Source organism: Gossypium arboreum, chromosome 8, assembly GCF_025698485.1.
Source record: "Gossypium arboreum isolate Shixiya-1 chromosome 8, ASM2569848v2, whole genome shotgun sequence".
In the NCBI taxonomy this organism is placed as follows: Eukaryota; Viridiplantae; Streptophyta; class Magnoliopsida; order Malvales; family Malvaceae; genus Gossypium; species Gossypium arboreum.
In genome coordinates, this window is record NC_069077.1 from 1,327,516 (window position 1) to 1,347,170 (window position 19,655).

At 30.0% G+C, this 19,655-nt stretch overlaps 2 protein-coding genes across 6 annotated transcripts; both read right to left on the bottom strand.

The window, feature by feature from the left end:
* Nucleotides 1-58: 58 nt before the first annotated feature.
* Nucleotides 59-2,582, bottom strand: LOC108469315 (transcription factor WER-like). The gene is made up of 3 exons (XM_017770208.2): nucleotides 2,328-2,582; nucleotides 1,772-1,901; nucleotides 59-885 (listed from the first exon to the last, which is right to left on the bottom strand). The coding sequence occupies exons 1-3, from the start codon at nucleotides 2,458-2,460 to the stop codon at nucleotides 363-365; spliced, it is 786 nt and encodes a 261-aa protein (XP_017625697.1). The 5' UTR covers nucleotides 2,461-2,582; the 3' UTR covers nucleotides 59-362.
* Nucleotides 2,583-9,253: 6,671 nt separating this feature from the next.
* On the bottom strand, nucleotides 9,254-17,510 carry LOC108470306 (uncharacterized). Of its 5 annotated transcripts, XM_017771609.2 has the most exons (17): nucleotides 17,314-17,510; nucleotides 16,996-17,169; nucleotides 16,756-16,807; nucleotides 16,555-16,662; nucleotides 15,283-15,367; nucleotides 15,059-15,113; nucleotides 14,613-14,738; nucleotides 14,340-14,480; nucleotides 13,613-13,693; nucleotides 12,392-12,451; nucleotides 12,012-12,110; nucleotides 11,809-11,919; nucleotides 11,330-11,401; nucleotides 11,110-11,226; nucleotides 10,396-10,545; nucleotides 9,953-10,053; nucleotides 9,254-9,755 (listed from the first exon to the last, which is right to left on the bottom strand). In XM_017771609.2, exons 1-17 carry the CDS (start codon nucleotides 17,374-17,376, stop codon nucleotides 9,431-9,433), a joined length of 1,920 nt encoding a protein of 639 aa, XP_017627098.1. In that variant the 5' UTR covers nucleotides 17,377-17,510; the 3' UTR covers nucleotides 9,254-9,430. The 5 variants fall into 5 exon arrangements, with proteins under 5 accessions (XP_017627098.1, XP_052873939.1, XP_017627096.1 ...); XM_053017979.1 differs by lacking the exon at nucleotides 13,613-13,693; XM_017771607.2 differs by having other exon boundaries at nucleotides 14,340-14,738.
* Between the last annotated feature and the right edge of the window lie 2,145 nt (nucleotides 17,511-19,655).

Genomic DNA, 19,655 nt, shown 5'->3' on the forward strand with positions numbered 1-19,655 from the left:
AATATAATACGAAAAAATAAAATATAAAACGATACAAAAGATAATATAGAAAATAATATTAAAACATAAATATCTAAATTCATTTAATAAATTTAAACACGAGTACCACACAATCCGAACAATACGAATACATGAATTTCTATTACAAAATAAAAATAAAACAAAACATTTAAATTTTTAAAATTGACTCCTACAAAAAGTAATTTTTTTCAAGAAAAGAATTATAATTTTAACTTAAGCATATAGGATTTTAAGTTAAAATTATAATCCCCACTTTTTTTTTTTTTTTCACTAGTTTTACGCGCTCAACACAAAACAACTCCCGGGCCAGCAAACCGGCGGCAGAGACGGCGGTGATAGTTCTAAGGCAAGAACGTTTGGGTTTTTCCCAAATCACAATCCGTCCCGAATGCTTCAAAAAGAACGAAAGAATCCAAACAAGGCGTAAAAGGCTCTTCGTCGAACACCATATGTGCATAATTAAGGTTCTTGTTCATCATCATCAATGGAGTTTCAATTTCATAATTATTATCATAATCATAATCAAAGCAACGAACCGCACGTTCCATCCATGTATTATCAGTTAACCCATCAACCTTCAACAAACCCATCGATCCTTCATCGTCCGTCGTCGTTTTCGGACTCGAAATCATTGGCAGCTCGGCCGGTGGTGGCGCTATTGGTTCTTCGCCGCCTTGATTCTCGATTGCAATGTTGGTATTGGTATTGTTTTGTTGATTGGGAATAGATTGATGGTTGGATTCATCAATGGCTTTGCCTTTTCTTTTGCCTAAAACACTGCTTTTCTTGTTCAAATGGGTATTCCAATAGTTCTTCACTTCATTATCAGTTCGACCAGGCAATCTCCCGGCTATTAATGACCATCTACATATTTTGTTACAATAAAAAGGTTAATTTTTTTAAATTATTGAATATAATTAAAAAATACGATTATAATTAATATATCCAAATAACTATAATTAAAATAAATTAAAATAACAATAAGGGTGAAGATTGGGAAAAAAATTAGGATTTGAACTGAATTATAAATTTTGGGAGTTAAAAAATAATTTTATAATTTTAAAGGACTTTAGAAGTAATTTTACCATATTGGTATGACAACAACTCATATAGAGGCGGGGAATTTGGGATAAAATTTAAAAATTCAAAGGGTAAAGCTAAATATTTTTCTATCAAAATGGCTTAGATTAAAATATCAATTTTTATAGGGGTTAAAAATACAAAATTTTCATTAAATAAAGAGGCTAAAAAAGATTGAATTGAATAATTAAAGTTTAAGAGGGGTTAAAAGTGAATTAGACCAATTAATCAAGGGACTAAAACCTTAATTATTCAACCTTCTCATTAAATGTATATATTAACAATAAATAAATAAATTTAAAAACATTGGTCACCATCAATATAAAGTAGTATATTAAATCATATGAGAAATGGATTGAGTAGTCACATTACTAAAAGTTGGAAAGAGCCCCCCACCCTCATTTTTCTTTCAAAAAAACCCCTAATTTTAGTTTTGAATTTAATCCCTAAACCTTTTTTTTTTTTTGTGAAAGAGCAGGAGAACTTTAATTTATCATAACTTAATCTTTTATTTTTTTTTAATGTCATTAATAAATCTAAATAAACTAAAATATTTGCCTCAATATTAATTAAAATAATTAATCGTGTCGACTATTTAAATCAATTAATGTAAAATTAAAGTATAATGATTAATTTTAAATTAGAAACAATGTTTAAAAAAAATACTAACCGGTTACCAAGAAGGTTATGCATACGAATAATAAGGTCTTCTTCTTCCTTAGACATTGCACCTCTTTTTATATTTGGTCTTAGGTAATTCTTCCATCTCAACCTGCAACTTTTCCCTCCTCTCTTCAACCCTATATATACATACACAGAAATTAATATAAACAATTGTATCGAAGAATTCGATAAATAAGATTTTACATTCGAGTTTTGTGGATGAACAAAATAATGAATTTTCATTTAGAGATTGAATTAACATAAATAAATATATCAAGCAACTCGATAAATAAAATTTCAGGTTCGAGTATTGTAGATGAAAAAACAACAATTTTTTTAATTATTTAAAGATCAAATTTAATCAAAACCCAATGCAGCTACCAAAATATAAAAGGGTATCAAGTAGCTCGATAAATAAAGTTTTAGGTTCGAATTTTTTGGATTTTCTTCATTTGAAAAATTGAATTTAATTACAAGTCAATGTGATTATCAAATATAGAAGGGTTTTAATAAAAAAAAAATGGTATAGAAAAGAGGTTGGAAGAATGGGATGATGTGCATACCCAATAATTTGGAAACTTTGGCCCAATTGCCTTCACCATGAGTTTCCACATAGTTCTTCAAAATCAAGTCTTCTTCAGCTTTCCATAACCCTCTTTTGCTCTCTGTTTTCTTTTCTCTCTTATTCTCTTCCATTTTTGCTGCTTTCTCTCACTCACTGAATTTGAACTTTGAATGAATTTTGAAATTTGAGATCATTTGTTTATATAGGTAGAAAAAGAGAAAGAGAGGGGTCAAATCTTTTTCTTTTTTTGTTTTTTTTGGGGGAGATTAAAAACAGGGGGTTCATCATGCACCTATGCACTAATCAGAAACAGTGATAAAACAGGGGGTTCATCATGACATTGTGAAGGAAAGGGCCCCCTCTTTTCACCATTTTTCATTTACCTTTTCCTTTCTATCTCACTGTATCAAAGGAAAATGTTTTGTACGATTGAGTTTGAATTTTGTTTTCCCAATTAAATTTTAGTTCGATTAGTATGAATAATGTTGTCAATGTAAGAGAACGTAGGTTAAAATACGTTGAAATGTATTTTCTTTTAAAAAAAACCCGTTGCACATCCTTTACTATTTGAAAAGAAAAAAATCTCTCTATTTAGAGCGAAATTACTTGATATATTAAGTAAAATTTTTAAACTGCATAATTGATGTTAGGTAATTGACAAATTACCTAGAGGTAAATAGTAAAATATTAAGAAATAAATATTTTTAAAAAGTGACACATGTTTATTTTTAAGACTATTTGTGAAATAAAAAGAAAAAAATACATTGTCAGTATACCAAATATTCAACCCATAATATAAAATTATTAAAAAGGGAAAATATTTTGTACATTGCCAGAGCTTTTAAACTTCACAAGTAAAGTTAAAGAGATTACAAGCGTTCTATAATGTATAGTAAATTATTAAAATATATATTTTAATAAGAAACAAGTGTTAATTTTTAAAATTAGTTGTGAAATAAATAATAAAAAAGTAATCAATTGAGTCTTAACTCGATTGCATAGACATTGTTATCAATGTAGAAAGACATGGGTTCAAGTACGCTGAAACGTACTGTTTTCCTATTTAAGAGTTAGGGAAGGGTTATTAGTAGTTTTAGGTAATGTCTTAAAAAGAGCAAAAATAATCAAAATCTATAATAAAATTGTTCAAAAAAAATACATTACTAATATACCAAATACTCACCCTTACAAAAGTTAACATAAATTAGTACTTATCAATGGTATGATATCATATAGATACATGAATTTTATAGTTTGCATATATATATATATATATATATATATATATATAAGCACTAATTAATTTTGCATATACTTGAGTTTCGCTTAAATATTAAATTTGGTTTAAGATTTTTTTTGTATAAATTGGTAATTTAATTTGGTTTTAATGTTTAATTGGGTACCCAAATCAAATGATATCATGTTTGACTAAAGAATATTTGATGCATGTGCTCTAATAAAAAATAATATAAATGCTTATGAAGTGTTTGATAAATTAAAATTTTAAGTGCTAAAAAATTAAGTACGGAATTTTTACTGTTAAATTTTATAAGTGCTGAATTTATATTAGAAAATTGTTTGATAAATTTGTGAATATAAGTACTGAACATAATTATGTTGTTTGATAAGAGTAAATGTTGATTTTAAAAGATTATTTTTTAAAATTTTAATCTTATTAATATAATATTTGATATTATTTTGGGTAGTTTTGGATTAGAGGTAAATATGTTAATTTGACTATCTCATTTTTACTAAAAAATCTTCTATTTCAATTTTTAATAAATAAAATAAACTTAATATTTCTACATTAAGTGATAAATAGCTACCTATCTATTTATCTTATTCAACACTTTTGTGTTGAAATTTTATATTAAGTTAAAATTAAAATGATTATTAAATTTGAATATTAAATTGGGACAAATAATAAATTTGATACCAAATTTAAGATTTAAATATTAAATATTTTCAATAGTTTATCAAATACATCCTTAATTGGCATAAAAATAACTTAGATACCAAATTTAACATTGAAGTCAAACATATGTACTTAATTGGGATAAACTAAAACTCAAGCATCAAATTGAAAAAATTTAGGTACTAAAATAAACATTGAAGTCAAACTTAGATATCAAATTGAATATTGAAAACCGAATTTAGGTACCAATTAGGATATTAATCCTTAAAAAATTCAAAATTGGCAAACAACAAAGCAATGGCATAAATTGATAGAGCCTTTAGTCAAGTCACCTCTGTCAACTTAAATTAGAAAAAGGAATCACTTTTTGGATATGATTTTACAACCTTTATTCTGAAGCCCTTTCAAATTCAACAATTTGTCTCAAAAATCATTACAAACATCATCATAATATAAAACAAAAACTAGTTGTACTATCAAACAATTATGCCTCTTATCATTGAATTTGCTTGCAATGGAGGGCTCAATTTTCCAATTATAAAAAAACATTTCAATCGAGAGTTCGATTCTCGTTCTGGGTATGGAGCAGCTTTAAAATTTGTAATTAACATTTATTTTTTTAATGGACTTACAAAATACAAAAAATTAATTACTAAATTCGTTCCAATAAATACATTTAGAAAAAAAAATTCAACCAAAAATATGACAAACTTTTTGTGAATTAATTTCCTTCTTTTTTCTATTCCTCTCTCATTTCTAGTTACTATTACTCTTTTATACTTTTTTTATAAAAATAAATAAGTTAAAACATATTGTTAGTCTATGTAATTTGATGAAATTTGAAATTTAGTCTCTGTAGTTAAAAGTTAAAAATTAAATCCTATTACTTAGGGGTGAAGTTAAAAAAAATTTCTAGAGGCGTAATTAAGTTGTATGATTTAAAGAGAGCTAAAATGCAATTTTACCATTTTAATAGCTTATATATTTATAATTTTAAAAGATTAGATCAAAATTTTATCATTATGGGAGGTCAAAGTGTAATTTTACCATATACTAATTTTAAAATTTTATAAAAATTAAAGGGGCAAAACATAAATTTACCATTTTAGTGGGCCAGGGCCTTATCACCCTGTCGCCCCTGCTATTACTTTTCGATTTAAAAACTCAGTCCAATCATTAACGTTGCTAATATTTTATGTCAAAATTTGCTAATTCAGTATGTTAATTAGGCTGCCTTGATATTAAAACATATGGTTGATAGAAAATAAACATGTTAAATTAACAAGCTTTGATGAAAACTACTAAGAATATTAATCGTCAGACCAAGATTTTTAAATAAAAAAATAAAAGATCCAATTTTTAAAATATAGGGACTAATTCTCAAATTCTATAAAAGAACTATGTAGTTTAACCAAATAAATAAAAATAATTTAATTTAATTCCTTACTATTGATAATATATACTTTTATATAATAACTCATTAAATATAAATTTAAAATTTTATTATTGTCCCATTCTAATGGTTACTTTTTTTGTTCGATAATAGTCAATGTTTTAAAAATCGAATCAATGGTTGAACTAAGTAGATCATTGATTCTCAATTTAATTAATTCGATGGTCGATCCAACAATAATAAAATAAATGATTCATTTTTTTTATAAATTTGGTCCAATAGCTTCTTCTTTTTTTTTTTAATCCCGCTTCCATTTTTTTTGATTTTAAGTTATTCGTTTAGAGATCAATTCAATCCCTTTATTGGATTGGTATACTAATCAGTTCTTAATCCAACACTTCTGGTCTAGTTTAAATAACATTGTCGATTATTAAAAGTTCGGTACTTAAGTTCTATCAAATACTTAAACGGGAGACAAAACTCTCTCCGAATTGTTTTTTTCATCTACAAAAATTGAACTTAAATCTTAGTCAAAAGACATCCAACTCCTTATTATTCGATCCCCAAGAAATTGTTATATAAAACAAGAACTGCAGATTTCCTTTGTTTTTGTTTGAAATGGAAAACAGATTCCGAGATACCAAAAATGGTAGCACGGAATTTGACCGGCAGATACATGGGAGTGTAACAATTAAAACCATGGAATTGCCCCTTTGCTTGTTAATTTAGTTGAGTTCAATGGATTTTTTTTTTCTTTTTTCCAATTCACCATTAACATCTATGTAAATTAAAAATAACCATTTGTGTTTCAGTATCTAAATTTCAAATGAGATCAAATTGACAGCCAATATCATATATAGTTGTTGAATGTTCTTGTAAGTTTCTCTTTTTGGAGGTTAATTTCTTTATTTATAAGGCACGGTCTCTCGATGTGACGTACTAGGATTAAATAGACCTTCATGCGCGTCAATACATATTATACTCTTAAAATTAAGATATGTTTCTTAAGTATGGTTCACTTATATGATAGCGTAAACTCATATAAACGAACTATATGGTCTGACTGACATATACTAACTGAAGTAAAAAGAATTCAGTCATTCTTAATCGGATAATGAATCGGTTATGACCAACACCATAACAATAATATATGCAAAATTTTACTTAGAGAGTTGGAATCATTTGAAAGTTTGAAGAATAAGAAAGTTGGTTGTCCAACCATAAACAAATTGGAAGTTGAAAACTCGGCCACCACCTTCACATTCAAATCTGTCAGAAACTATATATAAAATATGTGAAGGCAAAGGGATTAGATATTAGATGGAGTTGACAATGGAGAAAAATGACAAGTTCAACGTGATGCACTGCAAAGGGTGGGTTTATGCCTCAATATTATGTTTGTTTAGTGGGATATTTGACCTTTTTGCAGTTCAAAGCTGCAATCAAATCTCAGTCTATATCTCCCCTCCACACTAAAGGTAAAAGCAAATAAAACAAACCCTTTGGGCATTGGATCCTGTATGCAACCCTGTACCATTTTAATCTTAAATTCGTATTTAGTAATTTAAGTTTTATTTCAATTAAAATTTCAATACATTTCGATCAGTATCGGTGTTTATTAGAAGAGTCGAGAGACAAATTCTTAAAAAACTATACTTGACGTTTAAGGTTTATATATAATAAGTTAATAATTTTTCATCGTATAGGTAGATTTATATCGATCGTAGTATAAATTTATTAATATGAATATAATGTGTAAAAATAGAATGTCGATAATAGTAAGAAAAAAAAGAAAAAATAGAACACAAATTTTACATGAAAACTTTTTTGAGAAAAAATCACGGGCAGAGAAGAAAAAAAATTCACTGTGTCGAATTCGAATGATACAAGAGGAAAGACGACTACGTCTATTTATATGTTTGTAAAACCATATTCTTATCAAAGTCAATAGAAGTAATGTAATAAGGTTAAAACACCTTATTCTCCCGCCCTTGACTTTCAACCTCATAGATCCTTCTATCTTGACACTTGTATTTTTATTAATAAGAATTTAGGTCACATATCTTTAACATATTGCATTAATGAATTATATAAATTTTAAAAATAAATATAAATTTTCATTTTTACAACACACTAGAAGCAAATTAATGTTGACACATATACATCATAGCGAGCGACAATCTAATCAATTATATTTTGATTGTATATAAATTTATAGATATCGATACTTGCATTAAATATAAATTTAATCATTAATCGAATTGGAATTATTCATCAAACCTATATTATTCGTACCATATAATGTTAGATTTTCAGCATTTAGTACATATCAAGGATGTTCACCTTATACTTGTATTTTGACATCAAATCGCAGAAATTACATGATAAAATCAAATTCATGGGACATGGGATTATGGTGTGGGGATAAAAAACAAAAGCTTAGCGCACACAATACGAAGTGTGGGTGTGCAAATATGAGATTTACTTTTATGCTGTCATGTTGGCGGGGAGGAATCACGGATTCCTTAACGTCTTTTCCGCCTTGTTCTTTATTTTTTTTTTCAAATCGGTAACAGCTTCCACTACATAGCGGCCTGGTGTTTACATGGACAGTAGATTTTGTAGCTCCCTTGCCGGGAACCATTCAATCCTTCAAATAGCATTCCAGCCCCGTATTTCTAGCAACTCAGTCTATAGCTAGTGGCGAATTTTAGCGTTTAGATTTGTGTCTAATTAAAAATGAGAATGTTTGATAAAAGGTGTTGGAGGGATTTAATTAAAATTTTTCTGAAAATTTTTATAGGTTTAATGAGGAATTTCAAATTTTTTAATGTTTCATTTGAAAACATGGATTACAAAATTTGGATTTAGATTTCATTTATTATCTAAATAGTAAAAATAGGATCCATCTATTATGGGAAAATTAGTTAATATTCAAAACAATATATATTAGAAAAAGATAAAAACATGAAATTGTTAAATTCAAAATATTTTAATTTAAGAACCTAATTAATATGTGGATTTGAAAAATTATCATGGATATTATATTTCTAAAAATTTCCACACAGTTTATAATATTCTTTAAATTTAAATTTTAAAATCTTTAACTCCCAAACACTACATAAGAGACTTAATAAAATTTTTAATTTTAGAAGTCTGAAAAGAATTTTCAAATATTTTGGAATCTCTTGTTACCTTCAAGATTCAGATGTAAGAGATGACTTAACCATGGAATAACATTAAAACAATCGAATTCGAAAACATTTCACCAATCTTATTCTTTAGTCCTCAAACAAGGCGTGCAAATGGTTAAAACTTCCATAATATTAGTATTATCTATACTGGATTAAATTTACTAATCGAACCAATTAAATAAAAAACTAATTAAAATATCAATCCAAAAGACAAAAAAATAAAAAACAGTTAATCATCAAATCAATTGAACCGAAAAAAAAAGTCCAATTAAACCAACTAAAGTAAATTTTATAAATTTTAATATTTAATTAAATTTTTAATAATTTATTTGATTTAAACCAAAAACAATCAAATCAAAAATTGATGACCTAATTTGTTCCCGACCACCTATCCAGAACGTAACAACAATGAAATCAGCCCATCCACAAACTCGGTTTAGTATTTTTTTTCTTCACTGTATGAAATAATCCCTTTATCAGTTAGTACATATATATTTATAAGATTTATTTTAAGGAAAATGACCCAACTTACAAGAGCCGAAAATTTAAATTTAGCTATATGTATGTGTGTATGTATGTGTGTACATATATGTATTAATTTACAACACTTCATCTTGCTGAGAATAGAGTAAACCATTGTCAACAGGCAATGAAGGTGGAGTTCCGGGGGGTATGCAATCGGCTCCTCTCTCGCCGGCACATATACATAAAGCCTCAGCATCCCTGAGTGTTGCATCTAGGTCAATCCAACCACTCAGTTCATTTATGAACCTTATGAGGGTGTCGAAATCCATTTGCTCTCCGATTATCTTGCCACGATAACGCTTCAAGATAGCTACACTCAAGTACAGATGGAGGTGCTCCGATAAATAATGTGTCCACAACACTTCCCATAATCGCATCGTTTTCTCGTATTCAAGTTCCCTGATAAACAAATTGAGACCGCATCACATGTTAAAAAGTTAATTTATCCTTACATCTCATAGTAAACGACACTTCCCATTTTCACGTCGGAGGGCATTGTAAGAGTTGTACAACAAACTATTCTACTACTCAACATATGTGCATTATATGATTGACGGAAAATATATCCGAAATGAATATTGGGTATAGAGTCTGACCTTTTAAACTGTATCAGCATCCAGCGGAAACAAAAGAAATAATTCAAGCAATCATTCTGCTTGAAATAGTTATGCAAGGGGTTGTCTAACAACTCCACCAGCTGCAAAAAAAAAGTAGAAGTATAGCTCAAAACCGGAAACGAAGACTCTGTTCACGAGTTATTCAGTTACTTGGATTAGATGTTTATAAACCACTTGTTAGAACTCATCATACACTTAAACTTCTTTTTGTTGATATCATGAAGTGAAGTCCCCTAAGAAAATACAACACAAACTTCGAATCCAGAGTTTAAAGTTCAAGAAACTGGGATTCGATCCATATTGAGATAAAAACGCCACTCCAAATAAAAGAGAGGGACTGTATGAAATGAACCGAATAGAGGGAGAGTATCGTGACTTCCAACAAAAAGTGTACCGTGATGTAAGAGTTTAAAGTTTGAGACCTTAGATAAGGCAAAGAGCTGAGAGTGCATGCCGCTTTGGTCACGGTTGAAATTGGGACCAAGGCATTCCATCAGTGCCACAAAACACCAAAATGATTCCGACTCATCCTCCATTACAAGCAAAATCGGGGATAGAAGATCGCTCATACCCTGTAAGATGGATAGAAAAAGAGATGAAGCACAAAACCAAATTCATATAGATGATAAGTGCTACAATGGATATAACTTTGGAGAAACTGATTCATGCATTGAAAATGTAAACATGCTATAAGCCTAAATGTTCACGTGCCCAACCACTAATCTACAATAAAATTCAATGCCCTGCACGTAAGAAAAACATCGATTTTTTATGATAATCCCCACTTATATATTACTCATATGACCTGCTTTTCTTATGTCATATTTTAACACCACCATGTCTTCTGCATACTGGCAGCTCATAGAGGGATTGTATGAATTGGACCGAGAAGTATTGCCACACAATGTAATTTACTAAGCACATCAGCATTTCGATCACATTAATTCTTCATTTTTACATATTCCCATGCATATCAATTGTTTTTTGGCCAAGAACATGCATAGCCAATTTTTTTCTTTTTTGGTACTTCGCATTGCCAGTTTGAAACATCATTGTTGCTGTATTTAAAATACACCTCAAGTTTGTTCACTGAATCAAATAAAACAACCAACATAAAGCTTGTAACAAGTAATTACCTGACAGTAACCAAGATCGAAGTTGTAGAATGAATAGGTCAACAGAATATCACGTAGAAGATTCACGTTTGGATTGTCATCCCCATCATAGAAAGATAGTGACCTGTCTGTCCTTACCTTAAAGAAAACAAAAACACTCAGAACCACAATATTAAACTTTTCAAGAATAAAATAAACATATGAAACTACAAACTCAAACATTCAATGGTTTCATTCATACCACATCCTTCTCTATGAGGCCCTTTCTCTCTCTGAACTTCGTAAACCTTTTCGCCTGTGCAGGAGAGATACTCTGCCAAAATATTCACCACAAAGTACCTAAGTTTCTTATAGTAACATAGTAAGGCCAATACTGATTGAGAGAAAATAATTGCCAAAAAGAGTTGGCTGCAGATTTTTTTCTCCCCACTTCAGTATTTCATGTTCTAGCACCCATTATCTTATATAACTTACAACTAACACTTGCATATAACTAGACTGACTGGTTTGCTTAGAGCACCCTATAAGCCATATAACTTATGTCAACAAATCCCAAAATGTATCCTAGGTTGAAAACAAACATTTTGTTTTGAACCTCAAAAGATTCAGCTGCATGCACTAAAGAGTAGAGACCACTGAAACTAAATTCGATGTGAACTCAAATTTAATGCAGGGAAGGAAAGAATGCTGCATAACAAATAGATAAAGAATACTGCAAACCTGCCACTGGCTTTTTATAGTCTCATATTCTGTCTTTTTGATGGACCTTTGATGTTTTCTCTCAGCATATGTTGATTCATATGTATGGTGTCCCAATAATATTGCCCAGACCTAAAAATCACAACTAAGTTTTTAATATTAAGATGCATTTTTAATCAAAAGAATTTATCCACTCAGAATTATTGCATGCTACAAATACAAACCTCTTTCCGTAGTTTGTGTTCAATTCCTCCATAAAATATTCTTTTTCTTAAAGCTTTTGAATCCACCACTCGACCTTCTGAATCCAAGAATGTGGCCCACTGAAAAAATAATTAGACTTTAGAAGGGCAATATAATACAAATTACATAAAGAATTCGTACTCCTTGGAAGAAAGCATTTGAAACATGAAGCAACTTCAACGATAAGGCTTCAGGAAGGTTTATTAAGAAATTTCTTTACTAATCCATTTTGTTTCATATAGCAAGAGACAGGTGGAGGCATAAACCACAGAAACAAGGACGTAACCAGAAAAAAGGGGTGAAAATGAATAAGCAAATTACATAGAACACCACATAACCAAGTTCACATCCAGTTCCTTACCTCTTCCAACCCCAATGGTGGTTGTCGGGGTTTTCCCCATACTAGTGAGAGTTTGTCAAACTGCCAGAAAATGGAGACAAAAAATTATATTAGTTTAAGATGCAAAATCTATTCCAGAATATGGAATTTAATATTCAACCACATAAAATATTGGCCCTCTTTTGCTATCATCATTTATAAATACAGTACAATTGCATGTTTACCACAAGACAGAAATCAATTTTATCACACAAAGTAGCACTATAATGCACATTTTTGTACCATCAATTAGAACTGCTTACAGAAGGGTTGCATTAAAGCAGATAGAATAGCAAAATAAAATTTATTTTCAGGAGTCTAATTTGATAAAGGACAACCACTTCTTAATTAATTCATGGATGTAAATAAATTAATGTTTTGAATTTTCTTTGCAGCCTTGTAACACTTCTAAGAATGCCCAGCTTTATCCACAATAGGTTAAGAAAAAGACCCAATAAATATAAATACAATCAAAATAGCTACATTGCAGATTTGTTCAACATAGAACCAAAAAATCAGAAGTAAAGCCATCCCAGATTCTGTCTCCTAATTTACAACTACTTTGCCATAACTTCTCTATTGCTGAATCCAACATGAAAAGAGAAGAACTCAAAACAAGGAAGAAGTGCGATCACATTATCACAATTGCAGATCCATGTCAAATTATGATTACAGATTACTTCGCCACAACTTCTCAAAGTCTCATCACATCTATGCAAAATGAAGAAAGCTCATCACCAGCACCACTCATATTCTCAATGTTAACGACTAATAAGCATGGACTATATACTACATATGGTTTATCAATCTGCTGCTAGATCCAGACAGAAACCAATTTTCTCCAGGCTAAACAGAGAACCAAAAGTTATATTTGCAACTTATTCATCATTTTCTAATGCTTCACAAACCAATCTCCCCCTTATTTCTGGCCCCTCTTAACTATTTTCAACTTCATGCATCAAATACTGAGTAGTGATTTATGCACACTCTCATTCAGCAATCATATTCCCAAAGATCTATTGAAACCTGAAGCAGGTTTTAGCAGTAATTTCATTCACGCATATCTGCAGTTCTAAAAGGCTTATGAAGGAAAATGTCATTAAATATCTACATTCAAGTCATTATCACGGCTGAAAGGGTAGAATGTTGAAAGGAAAGGAAACAACTCCAGAACTATAATAGAACTAATGCTCCTTTATATACCTCCTTATAACTGATTAGCTCAAAAGTCCCCACGTTGGTGGCAGCTTCACCATCACGATTGTGTTCCCTATATGGTACTTTCTGTTCAACAAGAATAGAGGTTGGCATCAGGTTGCCGGGTATAGAAGTTGAAAACCGTGCAGATAAAATAATGCAAGCAGCATTCTTAAACTAACAACAATACTTAATATCTCCAAATAATGTGAAAGATAGAGACATTAAGACCACCAAGATAACTTTCCAAGAGCTTTCTGCCACTTCTAGAAATATATATACCAGACTCATCTCATTCTTTGTTTTCATTATCAAATGGACCACTCAAGGTACCTTATTAATATTGCAATAAAAGAGTTAATTTCTCCGCCATATCCAGAAAACTAATCAATAGCATAATACCATGCAGTTAGAACTTTGAAATAAGATCCATCCTACATTAATATAGGCTTTTTCCTGATTTGCCATGCTCAGCCAGGAAACCTTAAAAATGGTGATGACTATACCAGGTTCCAGTTGGTCCATGACCAAGAACAGATTCCATAGAAAGATGTGCACTTGCATTATTAGACCTTCAGAGAACAGGTATTTGCACTAAAAGTGAGCAGAAGAGTATCTAGAGTTCAATCCTAATGCAAAAACACAAACCTTTACAAATCTGTAACAGACAGAAACAATTCCAGCGGAAAAAAAATAACAGTCCAATTAATTGACAAAGGGAACAAACATATACCTCAACAGGATCTGGAGCAACAGGGCTTTGAACAGCAACTCCCTCAGCATCATCAGAAGGCTTGTGACTATAATCATCAGACTGGTTAGATTTTCTCCTCTCAAGAGGACGAAATCCATTGCCATGACTCTCCCGGAATAGCTGCGAAGTTGTTTCTCGGGCAAACTTTGTTACAAAAGAAAATTTCTCCAAAACTTGGATTGAAATGTCTCGAGCGGGGTCATGGAACTTTTGCCTCCGCTTTCCATTATACTGAGGAATACTAGCACTTACATCACTGATGCCCACATCAGTCCTCTCTTGATTTTCATGTGAAGTAGACTCCCTAGGTAAAACAGGTGCTGATGGCATGCTTGGAATGGGAACTGCCCTGGGAAGCTCCAATGAGGACAATGTTCGCTGTCACAATCAATTAGAAGACTCAGAATAAAATACCATCTATACATGTGATCAATAAAACCAAGTAAAATAAAATGGGACATTTTGTTCAACAAATCTAGTTTCCCCAACTGAAAATTAACAGCAGATCAGAACAAAGTTAGTTGCCAGAATTAGACTTAGACTTGCTTTTAAAAAATTTAACCTCTACAAAAGTAAGATAATTAGAAATTAAAGTATTGCTTATATCTCATGTTAAGCAAATGCTATGGGGGAAACATTGCTGCTGAAGAATTAATGAAAGAAACAAAACCAAACAGGTACATTAGCATTATGCACACCTGCAGAGGATTTTGAAAGTCATTCAGAAGAAATACATTTGTGTCTTCCACTGACCTGAAAATAAGATGAAAATTAGGGACCTCAAAGAAAGCTAACTATATTTTTTTTTTGCAATAAATCAAGGGTTAAAGCAGATATAACACAAAAAACTTTAGAAGATGAACTCAAAACCATTGATCACATAAAATACTATTAAATGGAACTTAAAATGAGCAAAACCAACCTCACAAGAAAAACATGCTGTTTTATCGTAGTAAGGAACTCACGAACTCCTCCATTATAGAAGTAAAGGGGAGGAAATGCAAGTCCTGAAAAACAATTTCCTTCAACAAGTGTAAAGACAAGAATAGCCACAAAGTAGAAATGAAACAAAATGTAGAGAAATAAATTTTAAATAAAGAACTTAATAAATCCATGAGATTGAACCTTATATAATCATCAAAAGGAACTGCCAAGACTTGCAAGTAGAACAAATAAAACATAAAGTAGTAATTTAATGCCTAGTCAGTTCGTAAGTGGTTATTCAGGACATTCAATGAACATGTACATGAACAAATGAGATGCAGGAAGTAACAAAAAGATGACACAGTCAAAACTCAAAATTTCCTAGCCCTGCTAATCTTTTCAACTACCATGTAACCAGTATGATAAAGAAGAACTCATTACTGTGCAACTAAAATTTTGGAATGTCTAGGGAAAGAAATCAGCAGTCGATATGCAATAAAGCAGCAATTTTCACACATAAAACCATTTTAAAGAAATCTAGATGATGCCAGTTTTCCCAACGCTTCATCTCTTTAAGTTACTGAATATCAATTATCAAATGCTTCAAAGTTTCAAGTTATAATGGGCTTTATCATATATGCATGATTCCAGGTTGATTTAGTTGAGTTATAAAGTTGTGCAATGATATAACCTTCCATTTTTTCCATTATTCACATCAGGCACCCAACTCTAGGAGGGAAATCAAACGAGGGGGAGGGGGGGGAACCATATCTCAAAATACGTTGCACACTGCCATTTAAAAATCTCAGCAAAATAAGTACACTTAAAAGATTATCAGCTTCTCTACTCAAGTGTAATTCACAAGTTTTGAGAACCAAAGGCACCACAATGGTGGAGTAGAATCTATTATCTCCCTTTAAGATTGCACTGCTCACAGCACAAATCACGCAAATTTTATTATAGTTCATGAAATTCTGTATAGTGCTTAGGTGGGAACTGAATGATATATGGCTTTCAAATAATCGATCATCTCGAAAGGTTAACAAATTTTCATTGCATAACCCTAAGAGATTTTGGTAGAACATTTCTCCACAACAAATGAATTAGTTCATGTTTATAATATATTTGCTCCATAGGGCCATGAAACTTCGTATGAAAAATCAACTGAACATCATATGTAGAAGTAGAACATACAACATCAAAAGTAATCTGCTCAACCTGGTATACCACAAGCCGAAAAAAAAAACAGTATAGAGTTTACGATTCCTACCAGATGAAAGGACAACAATGATGTACTGCCACCCAAGAGCCGGAGTGTGTCTTCGAATAGACCTCACATCAGCAAAGGGCACTGCCCTAATGGTATAAAGGTTTCTATCTGCATAACAAAATCAAGCAAACAACAGCTACAACAAACATATAATCAATACAAAATCGATATTCAAATCACAAGGCCATAGCTGAAAAAGACCTTTCTCGGACAGCTTCGCATTCGTACTCTGCCTTTTGTATGGAATCCATGTCTACAGTCAAATACAACAACAAACATATATCTTCACCAATAATAAAATATACAAACACAATAGTTTCCATCCTATCTTGCTACATGAAATGGTGCAAATAATTAGCTTAATGAGATTACTAAATAACAAAACCGTCCACATACATAAACTTAAAACACAAAAAAGAGCTTAAATAACGAACAAATCACCATGAAAAGAGCAGATCCTTGCTTAATTAACTTCAATCTTCCACTAATCCGTTCAAAAGCATACTGAGTAGGATGAATCGCAACATTATCCTTCAAATAAACAATTTCAGCTCCTTCCGTTTCACTCGAGGTGCTTAATTTACTACTGTCGCACCGCATCATACTTGCCGATCCCTACTCAAACAAGGCCAAAAAAGCCGCAATTAATTTTTTTTTTAAATCGATAAATTAAACAATTATGAGATAAAATCGCGCCAAAAATGGAAAAAGAATTTACGTTGACTGTGATTAAAAAAAATATTTTTCTTTTTTGCTTACTTCTTGTTGTGAGGCGGCGTAATCTGCGTCGTCTGATAAGTCATGAAGCTCTGCTTCTTGCATTTTTTTATTTTATTTTTTATTTTTTTGCTTTTTGTATTGATTTTTATAAAGAGATGGAGATGATTTTATATATTTATATTTAGCTTCGAGGCAAAGAAAAATATCTGAAAGAGGGAACCGAAGAAACCCGCGTAAACGATATAGTATTATAGTTACAGTTTCCAAAACGGAAATTAGTTAGAGGATAAATCAACATTTAGTCCCTCAACTTGTCATTTTTTTCACTTTGGTCTCTTAAACTTTTTTTTGTATAGATTAGACTAGAAATTTGGCAGTATTTTTCAATTTGGTCCCTTAGTTTGGATTATGTTGAGGTATATAACATGATACTATGAGATTGTGTCACGTCATCACATGTAAATTACTAAAATTTTAAAATAAAATAAATAATTTTTATATCTTTTACATTCCTTATAAATAATAAACTTTTTTAAAATTTTAAGTTATTACATGGTACAATTTCGAATATCATGTTAAGAAACTAAATTACGAAATATTTCCAAATTTAGAGACCATATGTTGCTTTATCACTTAATTAGACATTGTTATTTATATTATAATTTATCTATATTAATTTAATTATCTGATTGGATTTACATCTGGACATAAACTTAGTTAATAAACGACCAAAAATCATTTTTTTACAAAAATAATAAATATTAACCTAAAGTATTTATAAGAAAATGTAATATTAAAATAAAATTAATTTTTTTAAATATTCTTATCATTTCCACATTTTTATTGTATAATTCTATCAATTTTTTTTATTTTAAATTTGATTGTCAACGAGAAACCGCATAATTTAGGCAATAATTTAATTAGGTGCCAAACTTTTAATTGTAGCTTTTCTTTGTACTTTTTTTTTTAATCTAATAATTTGGTTGCATCTTAAAGTTATATTTGAATTTTAGTTCAAATTAAACTTTGATTTTGGGTAAACTACTTTAGCAGTCACTTAATTGTTGATAAGTTTTTTTTAGTCACTCAATTATAAAAAGTTACAAAATGGTCACTTAACTATTTAATTTTATCATTTTTGATCATCTGCCATTAAATGTCTGATGGAAAGATGATGTTGCAGTTTTTTAAATTTGTTTAATAACAATTTTAACCCTCAATATTTATACATTGTATCAATTTAGTATTAATTTTAAAAAATTAACCTTCAATATTTACGCATAAAATTAAATTTTAATATATATAATTGAATAAAATTTAAAATTTTATTAATATTGAAAAGTGTCAAATCTAAATTCTGAATTACATATCATTTTAAAATTTATTTACAAATGAGTATATATATATAATTGTTATAACTACTAAAATGGAGGGTGACTTGTAGCGGTAGTCCACACCATTGAGGGTGCAGAGAATCACTCTAATGGACGTGGTTCATACTGAAGAAATGCAGAGAGTCACGAATCTAAATGGATGGTGGTTCTTCGAAAGGGATTTTATAGCGAGTTTTGTATTGTTTTTAAGAAATATTTTTGAGATAAAAAGTATTTTTAAAATAAAAATATTGTTAAACAATATATTTTCGAGCATTTCAAAAATATTTTTATAATAAAAAATACTTTGTAAAAACATTATTTTAGCGAAAAGTAAAAGCAGAAAATTGTAACTTTTGCTTAAAATGTGTTCTTCTCAGAGCAAAAAGATTTTTATTAATAACTCCAAGCTTGAGACGAGCTCACCAGGGATGCCGGAAGGGGGCAGTCAAGGCCCTAGCTTCCCACCTCCCTCCCCCAATTTGAAAATTTGTAATTTTCTTTAAAAAATATATAAAATTTTATAAAAATATTAATTAATACAATGATAAATTATATTTTAATTCTTATCAAAATTTATAATTTAATTCTGCCTCTCCCAAATAATATTTCTAGCTTCGTCCATAAAGTTTACCTTCATGATATGTGCTGGATTTGACCTTTTAGCATGAAAAGTGGATTAAATAAGACTAACATGACCAAAAAATTCACAATTTAGACCAAGAAAACACCAACTTCAAGCTTCACATATATATGTTTGGTGGCCTTTACAAATATAAAATTCCAATTTACATAGAGAGACACTCCAAAAAAACAGGCACACCTAAAAAAAAAGCCTTTCAATTGCTTTGTTACAAATATCAATACTGTATTAAAAAAATGAAAACCAATTCAACATATAGATTAAAAAAAGGTTTAATTTTAATTTACTCCCTCTACTATGCTACAATTCAAGGATATCATCTTCAACTTTAATTGAACACAAATTGATAACTCCATTTGTTAAAG